General features: G+C 44.3%; 1 protein-coding gene across 2 annotated transcripts in view; it reads right to left on the minus strand.

Moving 5' to 3' along the window:
- The window catches only part of nyap2a (neuronal tyrosine-phosphorylated phosphoinositide-3-kinase adaptor 2a), an 84,017-nt gene that overhangs the window by 25,512 nt on the left and 41,206 nt on the right, over window positions 1-17,299 (minus strand). For both annotated transcript variants that reach the window (XM_085429142.1, XM_085429143.1), the window contains exon 6: window positions 2,793-2,906. In XM_085429142.1, coding sequence (XP_085285268.1) covers window positions 2,793-2,906 — 114 coding nt within the window. The remainder of the gene's footprint in view (window positions 1-2,792; window positions 2,907-17,299) is intronic.

Consider the following 17,299-nt stretch of genomic DNA (forward strand, 5'->3'; position numbering starts at 1 on the left):
TGCTGAGTTGAAAGTAGGGTGAGTTTGGTTTGTAAGCTCAGGCGTTCTTTGTACAGCGCCGGTCATGGTGATTGACCGTACTGCCTGTTGATGCTCATAATCTGGTCTGAAATAAGCCTCTGCTCCCATTGTGCACACTGTCTTTGAGATGCTGCCAATTAAATTATTTCTCCTCTCAGGAACGCCTTTAAAGCCTCCCATACCGTCCTGTTTGGCATACCAGGTGTTCCATTCTCACTAAGTAACGTTTTAATTTTACAAGAAATATTAAAGACAAATTGTTCATCTGTGAGCAACAATGGATCCAACCTGCAGATCTTTCTCACAAACTTACAGCCCAAAAACAACAACAACAAAAAAACATGAAAACCAACCCCACCCGAGAAATAAAATACAATAACATGCCACAACGTAAAGGGAACTAAAACAATACCAACCACCAATATTACCTCAGCAGGTTGCATTGAACAGCAACTGCCTAAGCCCCTGCTCGCTTCCCATACTAGCTAAGTACTCCCCCGTACCACTACCACGTACGCCTTGTACCTGCACCATTAAACGTTAACCCCTAAACTTAAAGCAGGGCCCATATTTAAAGGTGATAAAGAAGAGAAACAAAACACAACAAGACCAAAGCAACCACACAACAAACAAGTTTTCCTTAAAATGAACAGCAAAGAACACAATACTATACTAACGGCACGGCTGTACAGTATCAGTCAGATCGAGGGTGCTGCGCAGACCAGTCTGACCTATTATACTGGTGATTTAAGGTGAGTGCACTGACCGGCTACAATAGCCACCTCAGGATGGAGAGCGTTGGTCTTCCTCAAAGGATTAAATAAAGTGGGTAGCCTCATCAACTGACTCCGGTTGACGGTTATTTCCATCTGGAAGAGTAATCCGAAGTATGGCGGGGAAGAATAGGGAAGGTTGGAGGCCTCTCCTATACAACTCGGCCATAACATCCTTATACTGGGCTCGCTGATTTTCGAAGTCTGCGTTGTAGTGCATTTAGAACTGGAGCTTGTGTCCACAGTACTCAGTTTGCTGTGGACCCAGATCCACTGATTCCGGCAAACCCACCAGACGAATGTTTGGCCCTCTGCTTCTGCTCTCCAAGTCAGAAAGTTTAGTTTTGAAAAGTTTGTTCTCCCCCTCTCTCCCCCTTCACATTTAGTCCATCTTGTCCAGCTTACCATTAATTACATCAAGATGTAGGCTTAACATCTGCAGCTATGGCTGTTCTGTGCTGTTCAAGCAAGGCGACAAGCGCCGGGTTCAGGGCAGCACTAGCGCCACTCTCAGCAGCAGTTTTCTTCTCAGTTTGTCTTCTTACCTTGGACATCTTTTAAGTGTCATACTTATTAAAGGCCCCCAAACATACATGTCTAACAGCAAAGTGGGGATCAGGAAGTAAAATAATAAGAGTTAAGCAGGTGCTAGTAGCTGACACACCTTACCCCACTGCCAGAAAAATGAAATCCCCATAAGTAGTTGTCAATGCAGTGGAAACTCTCCTGAGTCATGGCTCGTGTTGGTAGCTCTCCACAAAACAGCATGTCTTCATGTAAACTGCTGTCCCAGCAATAATGTACAAAAGCCAGAAACAATGCACCATTCGTGACCAGTGTTGTTCAAATTACTAAAAAAAAATGTAATTAGTCACTTATTACTTCTCCAAAAAACCAATCCTGTTACATTACTGATTACTTATTTTCAAATGTAATTAGTAACTTATTACTCAGTTACTTTTTAAAAACATGATACACAACCTGAATATGTAATGTAAAGCAACAGACCTTTCAGCCCAATTCTATTTTTTTCTCCATAATCCATCATATCAAACTGAATCTAATGAAAAAGTCTCTTCATAAACTTGTTTCATTAGTTTTAATCTTTTAACTTTATGCATCAAGCAAAATGAAATTATATGCAACAGTCTTTGACTTGAAGAAATTCTTTAACATTTAAACTTATTTTTTGCATATTCCAGCATATAAAATAAAATGTTTTGTGTTTACACTCTTTCAAATAGATGCAAGTAAAACACAGTCGAAAATAAATTAAATCAAAGATTCAGCAGCACTTCTATAGTCACCTGTTTAGCAGGAGTGGGGCGGGTGGAGGTTTGCCCACAGCAGTCATGTCAGTGGGGGCATCTGGGGGTTTCTCTGTGAGTGTCACATTCCCGTGGCAGCCCGCTCGCTGCACGCTCAGATTTGAAATTTAATTTTTCGCTGTAGAAAGAAGTTTTCTTCCCATGCAGAGTGCACTGCAGACGCTAATGTTTCTGTCACTTTTTACAGAATCAAACTCAAAGTAATGTGAGTACTTCCAAGCTTTAATCACTGCATGGTTGTACTCTCTCCATCGCTCTATATTTTCCAATGTCACTTTTATCTTCATTTTTGTGTTTTGAGAACTTCTCCATATCTTTTAATAACTCCAAATGACAGGCAGAGTGTCTTCTTCTGCTTGCTTATTGAGGCTGATTAAACAACTCCCACCAAGTGGGCTTCATCCACTACTTTCAGGAACAAGCTGCACATACAAAATCTATCACACTGAAAACATGCTGCACATAAAAATATCAGCGCAAACACGGTCCTTCAGCTGATTTTACCTGTCTTGAAGTTTCTGTAAATGGCAGCATGAAGTTGGAGTGCTACAACTGTAAAAAACATCTCTCTCTCTCAAGACACACTGACACAATGTTCAGCAGACCTTTCTCTTCTCTTCATAGTTAAACTCCTTAAACATGAAGTCAGTGATGTTGCTTTCTGACTCACCTCCTCCTCCTGTCAGCATCATGGTGGGACTGACAGATGACCTCCCCATCCTGCTGGAAACCGGACTCGACTGTCCATCTCTGTCTTTACTGTCATGTCTGGACTTGCCATCTCCTACAGAGGCACAACAACATCAACTCAGTAAGTCCTGAAGAGTCAGTCAAAGTAAACTTTATCGTCATCTCTGCCATATACAGTACAGTATACAGGGAGTGCAGAATTATTAGGCAAGTTGTATTTTTGAGGAATAATTTTATTATTGAACAACAACCATGTTCTCAATGAACCCAAAAAACTCATTAATATCAAAGCTGAATGTTTTTGGAAGTAGTTTTTAGTTTGTTTTTAGTTTGAGCTATTTTAGGGGGATATCTCTGTGTGCAGGTGACTATTACTGTGCATAATTATTAGGCAACTTAACAAAAAACAAATATATACCCATTTCAATTATTTATTTTTACCAGTGAAACCAATATAACATCTCCACATTCACAAATATACATTTCTGACATTCAAAAACAAAACAAAAACAAATCAGCGACCAATATAGCCACCTTTCTTTGCAAGGACACTCAAAAGCCTGCCATCCATGGATTCTGTCAGTGTTTTGATCTGTTCACCATCAACATTGCGTGCAGCAGCAACCACAGCCTCCCAGACACTGTTCAGAGAGGTGTACTGTTTTCCCTCCTTGTAAATCTCACATTTGATGATGGACCACAGGTTCTCAATGGGGTTCAGATCAGGTGAACAAGGAGGCCATGTCATTAGTTTTTCTTCTTTTATACCCTTTCTTGCAGCCACGCTGTGGAGTACTTGGACGCGTGTGATGGAGCATTGTCCTGCATGAAAATCATGTTTTTCTTGAAGGATGCAGACTTCTTCCTGTACCACTGCTTGAAGAAGGTGTCTTCCAGAAACTGGCAGTAGGACTGGGAGTTGAGCTTGACTCCATCCTCAACCCGAAAAGGCCCCACAAGCTCATCTTTGATGATACCAGCCCAAACCAGTACTCCACCTCCACCTTGCTGGCATCTGAGTGGGACTGGAGCTCTCTGCCCTTTACCAATCCAGCCACGGGCCCATCCATCTGGCCCATCAAGACTCACTCTCATGTCATCAGTCCATAAAACCTTAGAAAAACCAGTCTTGAGATATTTCTTGGCCCAGTCTTGACGTTTCAGCTTGTGTGTCTTGTTCAGTGGTGGTTGTCTTTCAGCCTTTCTTACCTTGGCCATGTCTCTGAGTATTGCACACCTTGTGCTTTTGGGCACTCCAGTGATGTTGCAGCTCTGAAATATGGCCAAACTGGTGGCAAGTGGCATCTTGGCAGCTGCACGCTTGACTTTTCTCAGTTCATGGGCAGTTATTTTGCGCCTTGGTTTTTCCACACGCTTCTTGCGACCCTGTTGACTATTTTGAATGAAACGCTTGATTGTTCGATGATCACGCTTCAGAAGCTTTGCAATTTTGAGACTGCTGCATCCCTCTGCCAGATATCTCACTATTTTTGACTTTTCTGAGCCTGTCAAGTCCTTCTTTTGACCCATTTTGCCAAAGGAAAGGACGTTGCCTAATAATTATGCACACCTGATATAGGGTGTTGATGTCATTAGACCACACCCCTTCTCATTACAGAGATGCACATCACCTAATATGCTTAATTGGTAGTAGGCTTTCGAGCCTATACAGCTTGGAGTAAGACAACATGCATGAAGAGGATGATGTGGACAAAATACTCATTTGTTTAATAATTCTGCACTCCCTGTATAGAGAGACGAGATGATGAGGCTCCAGTTCATTCAGTGCAAAATAACAACAATAAATATAGGAAGAGTAAGACATAAATATGCACTTCAAGACTAAGGTAAGGGGAGATATACACTTTGCAGTTGTATGTTGTTTGTTGGTATTTGTCTACAGCAGCAAAAGAAGCTGCAGAGGAAGTAAAGAAACACTCAGTTCCTGTGACATCAGACCTTGACCCATTAAACCTATTATCAAACCAAACCATGCAGCTTATCAATTTGCAGTCCACTTCTTCTTATACACAATATACTATGCAATATATTCCACCCCTGCCTAAAGACAGTCATATTTATTCTGCCAATGAACATTCAGATAGTTGCTGTGAAAGATGAGTGCATCTGACCTGCTCTTTCGTTTATGGCATGTAGTCTGTTTTATCTCAAGAAATAACTCTGTGATCTTTTTGTTGTCCATGTTAAGACGTACTTTCACCATAGCAGACCCACGTCCATCTTTACAAAGGAGTTGAGTGTCAGAGCACTTGGAATCTCTGAGCACCACATTTCAAATGTCCCAGAGGTGTAAGTTAAAGGGGGACGGAGCGACTGCAGGTGCAGTGTCTGTGGTGCTTCAGCATCTGGATAGCGGTATAGAAGAGGAGCAAGCATAAAGGGAGTAACTTTTTTTTAAGTGTCAGGTAATTTCAAATGCTATGTTTTTATGAGTTTAACAAATATCTGCAAACACACAAACTGTTTGTGTGCAGTCTTTGCAGTGAGTTGCTAGCTAAAGATATAGCTGCTGCATTTCCAGGAAGAGAAAAAAATGAGAGCTAACTCAGAAATGATAGTAAAGCTAAGAGCTTTTCAGGGGCATTAGATGAACTGTAATTTAAAAATTAAATGTAATTGTCTTGATTCTCAATTATCCAAGTGAGGAACTCCCACAGAGTTGATTCTGTTCATCTGGACGTTTCAGTAGGAGAAACGGTTCATCAGGATCAGGTGACTGCAGGTTCAAACCTTATAAACAGGACATTTGTACAATGACTGAAACTAGCACCACTTACTGAACAATGGGCTTGGAGGTCTGTTCTGCCTTGAGTTTAGTGCCCCCTACTGGGCCTTGTAAATTGTTGTTAATGTGCATGCACTTTGACCAAGAACAAGAAGTCAGCCATGTTAGTTGGGGTAAATGGCCTGTAGTTATATAGCGCTTTACTAGTCCCTAAGGACTTTACATATCCAGTCATCCACCCATTCACACACACATTCACACACTGGTGATGGCAAGCTACATTGTAGCCACAGCCACCCTGGGGCGCACTGACAGAGGCGAGGCTGCCGGACACTGGCGCCACCGGGCCCTCTGACCACCACCAGTAGGCAACGGGTGAAGTGTCTTGCCCAAGGACACAACGACCGAGACTGTCCGAGCCGGGGCTCGAACCGGCAACCTTCCGATTACAAGGCGAACTCCCAACTCTTGAGCCACGATCGCCCCGATAGACTCCATGCGACGATGTGTTGCACTGCATGAGGCAAATGGTGGTCACACCAGATACTGACCGGTTCTGGGTCCCCAGACCCCCAATAGCGCAAAAAACTGCACATTCCAGGGTGGCCTTTTGTTGTGGGCAGTCTGAGGTACACCTGTGCACTACTCATGATGTCAGATCAGCATCCTGATGTGGCACACCTGTGAGGTGGGATGGATTATCTCAATATAGCAGATGTGCCCACTACCACACATTTGGACTGATTTGTGACCACTGTTTGGGAGGGATGGTTATATTGTGTATCTGGAATGAATTTTAGGTCTCTACGTCCATCCCATGGGGAATGGGAGCAAAAACAAAAGTGTTGCGTTTATATTTTTGTTCAGTGTAAGTTGAAGGGTTCCTGTAATTGTCTGCTGCAATCCTCTTTCTTGTTTATGCCTTCAAAAGCATTGTCTTTTCACTGTGATGCAATGGTGTATGGTAGTGCAATGTAAAATAAGTCACCTGGAGCTTGGATGCTATATCCTGACTCCCGTATCCTTTTGAATGGAGTTTGGTTGGCTGCTGAATTGTGTACATACGCACATATGCACACACACAAGGAGAGCAGTACAGTGAAAAGACGAATACCCAGATGGCTAAACTATACTATTGCAGCAGATTGCAGAGAACATGGACAAAAAATGTAGGAGAAGCCCTTCTGTCACGGCAGGGTGCGCCGGATTGGTTTGACTTCAGGACCCAGATGCAGAGAGAAAGGCGTTGCAGGAGACGTGACGTGTTTTTAACCAAAAGCGAGCTTTATTTAGCTGGCTGCAGACAAAACATGAAACTAAGAAAACAAAGAGGAATGTGAACACTGTGTAACTAAAAGACTATGAAACTCAGTGAAAAAACTATGAAGAAACCATGAACACTGAGTAACTATCAAACACAGTGAAGACAAAAACCTATGACACTCTATGACTGAGAGATGACAGACAACACGACGCTGAACACAGGAATATGAAATGCCGTAAGGGACATTATTGCTGAAACGCTCTCACACACACTACTGAAATTTTAGCTCTCACACACACTACTGAAATTTTAGCTCTCACACACACTACTGAAACGCTCTCACACACACACTACTGAAACGCTCTCACACACACTACTGAAATGCTCTCACACACACTACTGAAATTTTAGCTCTCACACACACTACTGAAATGCTCTCACACACACTACTGAAAAGCTCTCACACACACAACTGAAACGCTCTCTCACACACTACTGAAACGCTCTCACACACACACTACTGAAACGCTCTCACACACATTACTGAAATTTTAGCTCTCACACACACAACTGAAACGCTCTCACACACACTACTGAAAAGCTCTCACACACACTACTGAAACGCTCTCACACACACACAACTGAAACTCTCTCACACACACTACTGAAAAGCTCTCACACACACAACTGAAACGCTCTCACACACACACTACTGAAACGCTCTCACACACACTACTGAAATGCTCTCACACACACTACTGAAACGCTCTCACACACACACAACTGAAACTCTCTCACACACACTACTGAAAAGCTCTCACACACACAACTGAAACGCTCTCACACACACACTACTGAAATGCTCTCACACACACACAACTGAAACGCTCTCACACACACTACTGAAACGCTCTCACACACACACTACTGAAACGCTCTCACACACACACTACTGAAACGCTCTCACACACACAACTGAAACACTCTCACACACACAACTGAAAAGCTCTCACACACACAACTGAAACGCTCTCACACACACTACTGAAATGCTCTCACACACACTACTGAAAAGCTCTCACACACACTACTGAAACGCTCTCACACACACACAACTGAAACGCTCTCACACACACACTACTGAAACGCTCTCACACACACAACTGAAACGCTCTCACACACACAACTGAAATGCTCTCACACACACACTACTGAAATGCTCTCACACACACAACTGAAACGCTCTCACACACACAACTGAAATGCTCTCACACACACAACTGAAACGCTCTCACACACACAACTGAAACGCTCTCACACACACAACTGAAACTCTCACACACACAACTGAAACGCTCTCACACACACTACTGAAACGCTCTCACACACACAACTGAAACGCTCTCACACACACAACTGAAACTCTCACACACACAACTGAAATGCTCTCACACACACTACTGAAATGCTCTCACACACACACAACTGAAACTCTCTCACACACAACTGAAACGCTCTCACACACACTACTGAAACGCTCTCACACACACACTACTGAAACGCTCTCACACACACTACTGAAACGCTCTCACACACACTACTGAAACGCTCTCACACACACACTACTGAAACGCTCTCACACACACTACTGAAACGCTCTCACACACACACTACTGAAACGCTCTCACACACACACTACTGAAACGCTCTCACACACACAACTGAAACGCTCTCACACACACAACTGAAACGCTCTCACACACACTACTGAAACTCTCACACACACAACTGAAATGCTCTCACACACACTACTGAAATGCTCTCACACACACACAACTGAAACTCTCTCACACACAACTGAAACGCTCTCACACACACAACTGAAACTCTCACACACACAACTGAAACTCTCACACACACAACTGAAACTCTCACACACACAACTGAAATGCTCTCACACACACTACTGAAATGCTCTCACACACACAACTGAAACGCTCTCACACACACAACTGAAACTCTCACACACACAACTGAAATGCTCTCACACACACTACTGAAATGCTCTCACACACACACAACTGAAACTCTCTCACACACAACTGAAACGCTCTCACACACACTACTGAAACGCTCTCACACACACACTACTGAAACGCTCTCACACACACACAACTGAAACGCTCTCACACACACTACTGAAACGCTCTCACACACACTACTGAAACGCTCTCACACACACTACTGAAACGCTCTCACACACACACTACTGAAACGCTCTCACACACACTACTGAAACGCTCTCACACACACACTACTGAAACGCTCTCACACACACACTACTGAAACGCTCTCACACACACAACTGAAACGCTCTCACACACACAACTGAAAAGCTCTCACACACACAACTGAAACGCTCTCACACACACTACTGAAATGCTCTCACACACACTACTGAAAAGCTCTCACACACACACAACTGAAACTCTCTCACACACACAACTGAAAAGCTCTCACACACACAACTGAAACGCTCTCACACACACTACTGAAATGCTCTCATACACACAACTGAAACGCTCTCACACACACAACTGAAAAGCTCTCACACACACAACTGAAACGCTCTCACACACACTACTGAAATGCTCTCACACACACTACTGAAACGCTCTCACACACACTACTGAAACGCTCTCACACACACTACTGAAACGCTCTCACACACACACTACTGAAACGCTCTCACACACACACTACTGAAACGCTCTCACACACACACTACTGAAACGCTCTCACACACACAACTGAAACGCTCTCACACACACAACTGAAAAGCTCTCACACACACAACTGAAACGCTCTCACACACACTACTGAAATGCTCTCACACACACTACTGAAAAGCTCTCACACACACACAACTGAAACTCTCTCACACACACAACTGAAAAGCTCTCACACACACAACTGAAACGCTCTCACACACACTACTGAAATGCTCTCACACACACAACTGAAACGCTCTCACACACACAACTGAAAAGCTCTCACACACACAACTGAAACGCTCTCACACACACTACTGAAATGCTCTCATACACACTACTGAAAAGCTCTCACACACACTACTGAAACGCTCTCACACACACACAACTGAAACGCTCTCACACACACAACTGAAATGCTCTCACACACACACTACTGAAACGCTCTCACACACACAACTGAAACGCTCTCACACACACTACTGAAATGCTCTCACACACACAACTGAAACGCTCTCACACACACAACTGAAAAGCTCTCACACACACAACTGAAACGCTCTCACACACACTACTGAAATGCTCTCACACACACAACTGAAACGCTCTCACACACACAACTGAAAAGCTCTCACACACACAACTGAAACGCTCTCACACACACTACTGAAATGCTCTCATACACACTACTGAAAAGCTCTCACACACACTACTGAAACGCTCTCACACACACACAACTGAAACGCTCTCACACACACAACTGAAATGCTCTCACACACACACTACTGAAACGCTCTCACACACACAACTGAAACGCTCTCACACACACAACTGAAACTCTCTCACACACACAACTGAAACGCTCTCACACACATTACTGAAATTTTAGCTCTCACACACACAACTGAAACGCTCTCACACACACAACTGAAACGCTCTCACACACACACTACTGAAATGCTCTCACACACACACAACTGAAACGCTCTCACACACACTACTGAAACGCTCTCACACACACACTACTGAAACGCTCTCACACACACACTACTGAAACGCTCTCACACACACAACTGAAACGCTCTCACACACACTACTGAAAAGCTCTCACACACACACAACTGAAACGCTCTCACACACACTACTGAAAAGCTCTCACACACACACAACTGAAACGCTCTCACACACACTACTGAAAAGCTCTCACACACACACAACTGAAACGCTCTCACACACACTACTGAAAAGCTCTCACACACACACAACTGAAACGCTCTCACACACACTACTGAAAAGCTCTCACACACACACTACTGAAACGCTCTCATACACACTACTGAAACGCTTTCACACACACACAACTGAAACGCTCTCACACACACTACTGAAAAGCTCTCACACACACACTACTGAAACGCTCTCATACACACTACTGAAACGCTTTCACACACACACAACTGAAACGCTCTCACACACACTACTGAAAAGCTCTCACACACACACTACTGAAACGCTCTCATACACACTACTGAAACGCTTTCACACACACACAACTGAAACGCTCTCACACACACTACTGAAACGCTCTCACACACACTACTGAAAAGCTCTCACACACACAACTGAAACGCTCTCACACACACTACTGAAACGCTCTCACACACACTACTGAAATGCTCTCACACACACACAACTGAAACGCTCTCACACACACACAACTGAAACGCTCTCACACACACTACTGAAAAGCTCTCACACACACTACTGAAACGCTCTCACACACACAACTGAAACGCTCTCACACACACTACTGAAATGCTCTCACACACACTACTGAAACGCTCTCACACACAACTGAAACGCTCTCACACACACTACTGAAATGCTCTCACACACACAACTGAAACGCTCTCACACACACAACTGAAACTCTCACACACACAACTGAAACGCTCTCACACACACTACTGAAATGCTCTCACACACACACAACTGAAACGCTCTTACACACACTACTGAAATGCTCTCACACACACACAACTGAAACGCTCTCACACACACTACTGAAACTCTCACACACACAACTGAAACTCTCTCACACACACAACTGAAACGCTCTTACACACACTACTGAAATGCTCTCACACACACACAACTGAAACGCTCTCACACACACTACTGAAACTCTCACACACACTACTGAAACTCTCTCACACACACAACTGAAACGCTCTCACACACACAACTGAAACGCTCTCACACACACTACTGAAACTCTCTCACACACACAACTGAAACGCTCTCACACACACTACTGAAACTCTCTGACACACACTACTGAAACTCTCTCACACACACTACTGAAACTCTCTCACACACACAACTGAAATGCGCTCACACACACAACTGAAACGCTCTCACACACAACTGAAACGCTCTCACACACACACAACTGAAACGCTCTCACACACACTACTGAAACGCTCTCACACACACTACTGAAATGCTCTCACACACACTACTGAAATGCTCTCACACACAACTGAAACGCTCTCACACACACACTACTGAAATGCTCTCACACACACTACTGAAACGCTCTCACACACACTACTGAAATGCTCTCACACACACTACTGAAATGCTCTCACACACACACTACTGAAACGCTCTCACACACACTACTGAAATGCTCTCACACACACAACTGAAACGCTCTCACACACACAACTGAAACGCTCTCACACACACTACTGAAATGCTCTCTCACACACACTACTGAAACGCTCTCACACACACACAACTGAAACGCTCTCACACACACTACTGAAACGCTCTCACACACACTACTGAAATGCTCTCACACACACACTACTGAAACGCTCTCACACACACACTACTGAAACGCTCTCACACACACAACTGAAACGCTCTCACACACACAACTGAAAAGCTCTCACACACACAACTGAAACGCTCTCACACACACTACTGAAATGCTCTCACACACACTACTGAAAAGCTCTCACACACACTACTGAAACGCTCTCACACACACACAACTGAAACGCTCTCACACACACTACTGAAAAGCTCTCACACACACTACTGAAACGCTCTCACACACACTACTGAAATGCTCTCACACACACACAACTGAAACGCTCTCACACACACAACTGAAACGCTCTCACACACACTACTGAAATGCTCTCATACACACTACTGAAAAGCTCTCACACACACTACTGAAACGCTCTCACACACACACAACTGAAACGCTCTCACACACACAACTGAAATGCTCTCACACACACACTACTGAAACGCTCTCACACACACAACTGAAAAGCTCTCACACACACAACTGAAACGCTCTCACACACACAACTGAAACTCTCTCACACACACAACTGAAACGCTCTCACACACATTACTGAAATTTTAGCTCTCACACACACAACTGAAACGCTCTCACACACACAACTGAAACGCTCTCACACACACACTACTGAAATGCTCTCACACACACTACTGAAATGCTCTCACACACACACAACTGAAACGCTCTCACACACACAACTGAAACGCTCTCACACACACTACTGAAATGCTCTCATACACACTACTGAAAAGCTCTCACACACACTACTGAAACGCTCTCACACACACACAACTGAAACGCTCTCACACACACAACTGAAATGCTCTCACACACACACTACTGAAACGCTCTCACACACACAAGTGAAAAGCTCTCACACACACAACTGAAACGCTCTCACACACACAACTGAAACTCTCTCACACACACAACTGAAACGCTCTCACACACATTACTGAAATTTTAGCTCTCACACACACAACTGAAACGCTCTCACACACACAACTGAAACGCTCTCACACACACACTACTGAAATGCTCTCACACACACACAACTGAAACGCTCTCACACACACTACTGAAACGCTCTCACACACACACTACTGAAACGCTCTCACACACACAACTGAAACGCTCTCACACACACTACTGAAACGCTCTCATACACACTACTGAAACGCTTTCACACACACACAACTGAAACGCTCTCACACACACTACTGAAAAGCTCTCACACACACAACTGAAACGCTCTCACACACACTACTGAAACGCTCTCACACACACTACTGAAATGCTCTCACACACACACAACTGAAACGCTCTCACACACACAACTGAAATGCTCTCACACACACACAACTGAAACGCTCTCACACACACATAACTGAAACGCTCTCACACACACAACTGAAACGCTCTCACACACACTACTGAAAAGCTCTCACACACACAACTGAAACGCTCTCACACACACTACTGAAACGCTCTCACACACACTACTGAAAAGCTCTCACACACACTACTGAAACGCTCTCACACACACACTACTGAAACGCTCTCACACACACACTACTGAAACGCTCTCACACACACAACTGAAACGCTCTCACACACACTACTGAAATGCTCTCACACACACTACTGAAACGCTCTCACACACAACTGAAACGCTCTCACACACACTACTGAAATGCTCTCACACACACAACTGAAACGCTCTCACACACACAACTGAAACTCTCACACACACAACTGAAACGCTCTCACACACACTACTGAAATGCTCTCACACACACACAACTGAAACGCTCTTACACACACTACTGAAATGCTCTCACACACACACAACTGAAACGCTCTTACACACACTACTGAAATGCTCTCACACACACACTACTGAAACTCTCTCACACACACAACTGAAACTCTCTCACACACACTACTGAAACTCTCTCACACACACAACTGAAACGCTCTCACACACACAACTGAAACGCTCTCACACACACTACTGAAACTCTCTGACACACACTACTGAAACTCTCTGACACACACAACTGAAACTCTCTCACACACACACAACTGAAACTCTCTCACACACACACAACTGAAACGCTCTCACACACACACAACTGAAACGCTCTCACACACACTACTGAAACTCTCTCACACACACAACTGAAACGCTCTCACACACACACAACTGAAACGCTCTCACACACACTACTGAAACTCTCTGACACACACTACTGAAACTCTCTCACACACACTACTGAAACTCTCTCACACACACTACTGAAACTCTCTCACACACACAACTGAAATGCGCTCACACACACAACTGAAATGCTCTCACACACAACTGAAACGCTCTCACACACACACAACTGAAACGCTCTCACACACACTACTGAAACGCTCTCACACACACTACTGAAATGCTCTCACACACACTACTGAAATGCTCTCACACACACAACTGAAATGCGCTCACACACACAACTGAAATGCTCTCACACACAACTGAAACGCTCTCACACACACACAACTGAAACGCTCTCACACACACTACTGAAACGCTCTCACACACACTACTGAAATGCTCTCACACACACTACTGAAATGCTCTCACACACACAACTGAAATGCGCTCACACACACAACTGAAATGCTCTCACACACAACTGAAACGCTCTCACACACACACAACTGAAACGCTCTCACACACACTACTGAAACTCTCTCACACACACTACTGAAACTCTCTCACACACACAACTGAAATGCGCTCACACACACAACTGAAATGCTCTCACACACAACTGAAACGCTCTCACACACACACAACTGAAACGCTCTCACACACACTACTGAAACGCTCTCACACACACTACTGAAATGCTCTCACACACACTACTGAAACTCTCTCACACACACAACTGAAATGCGCTCACACACACAACTGAAATGCTCTCACACACAACTGAAACGCTCTCACACACACACAACTGAAACGCTCTCACACACACTACTGAAACGCTCTCACACACACTACTGAAATGCTCTCACACACACTACTGAAATGCTCTCACACACACAACTGAAATGCGCTCACACACACAACTGAAATGCTCTCACACACAACTGAAACGCTCTCACACACACACAACTGAAACGCTCTCACACACACTACTGAAACGCTCTCACACACACTACTGAAACGCTCTCACACACACTACTGAAATGCTCTCACACACACTACTGAAATGCTCTCACACACACACAACTGAAACTCTCTCACACACACACAACTGAAACGCTCTCACACACACACAACTGAAACGCTCTCACACACACTACTGAAACGCTCTCACACACACTACTGAAATGCTCTCACACACACTACTGAAATGCTCTCACACACACACAACTGAAACTCTCTCACACATACACAACTGAAACGCTCTCACACACACACAACTGAAACTCTCTCACACACACTACTGAAACGCTCTCACACACACAACTGAAACGCTCTCACACACACTACTGGAACGCTCTCACACACACACTACTGAAACGCTCTCACACACACACAACTGAAACTCTCTCACACACACTACTGAAACGCTCTCACACACACACAACTGAAACTCTCTCACACACACAACTGAAACGCTCTCACACACACTACTGAAAGGCTCTCACACACACAATTGAAATGCTCTCACACACAACTGAAACTCTCTCACACACACTACTGAAACGCTCTCACACACACAACTGAAACGCTCTCACACACACTACTGAAACGCTCTCACACACACTACTGAAATGCTCTCACACACACAACTGAAACGCTCTCACACACACACAACTGAAACGCTCTCACACACACACAACTGAAATGCTCTCACACACACAACTGAAACGCTCTCACACACACAACTGAAACTCTCTCACACACACAACTGAAACTCTCTCACACACACTACTGAAATGCTCTCACACACACACACGACTGAAACTCTCTCACACACACTACTGAAACGCTCTCACACACACACAACTGAAACGCTCTCACACACACTACTGAAATGCTCTCACACACACAACTGAAACTCTCTCACACACAACTGAAACGCTCTCACACACACTACTGAAATGCTCTCACACACACACAACTGAAACGCTCTTACACACACTACTGAAATGCTCTCACACACACACAACTGAAACGCTCTCACACACACTACTGAAACTCTCTCACACACACAACTGAAACTCTCTCACACACACTACTGAAACTCTCTCACACACACAACTGAAACGCTCTCACACACACAACTGAAACGCTCTCACACACACTACTGAAACTCTCTGACACACACTACTGAAACTCTCTGACACACACAACTGAAACTCTCTCACACACACTACTGAAACTCTCTCACACACACAACTGAAACGCTCTCACACACACACAACTGAAACGCTCTCACACACACAACTGAAACGCTCTCACACACACAACTGAAATGCTCTCACACACACAACTGAAACGCTCTCACACACACAACTGAAACTCTCACACACACAACTGAAACGCTCTCACACACACTACTGAAACGCTCTCACACACACACTACTGAAACGCTCTCACACACACAACTGAAATGCTCTCACACACACACTACTGAAACGCTCTCACACACACAAGTGAAACGCTCTCACACACACAACTGAAACTCTCACACACACAACTGAAATGCTCTCACACACACTACTGAAATGCTCTCACACACACACAACTGAAACT

This window comes from Rhamphochromis longiceps, linkage group LG14 (assembly GCF_057381845.1).
Source record: "Rhamphochromis longiceps isolate RC_006_pf linkage group LG14, R_longiceps_female_GT1.1, whole genome shotgun sequence".
Lineage (NCBI taxonomy): Eukaryota > Metazoa > Chordata > Actinopteri > Cichliformes > Cichlidae > Rhamphochromis > Rhamphochromis longiceps.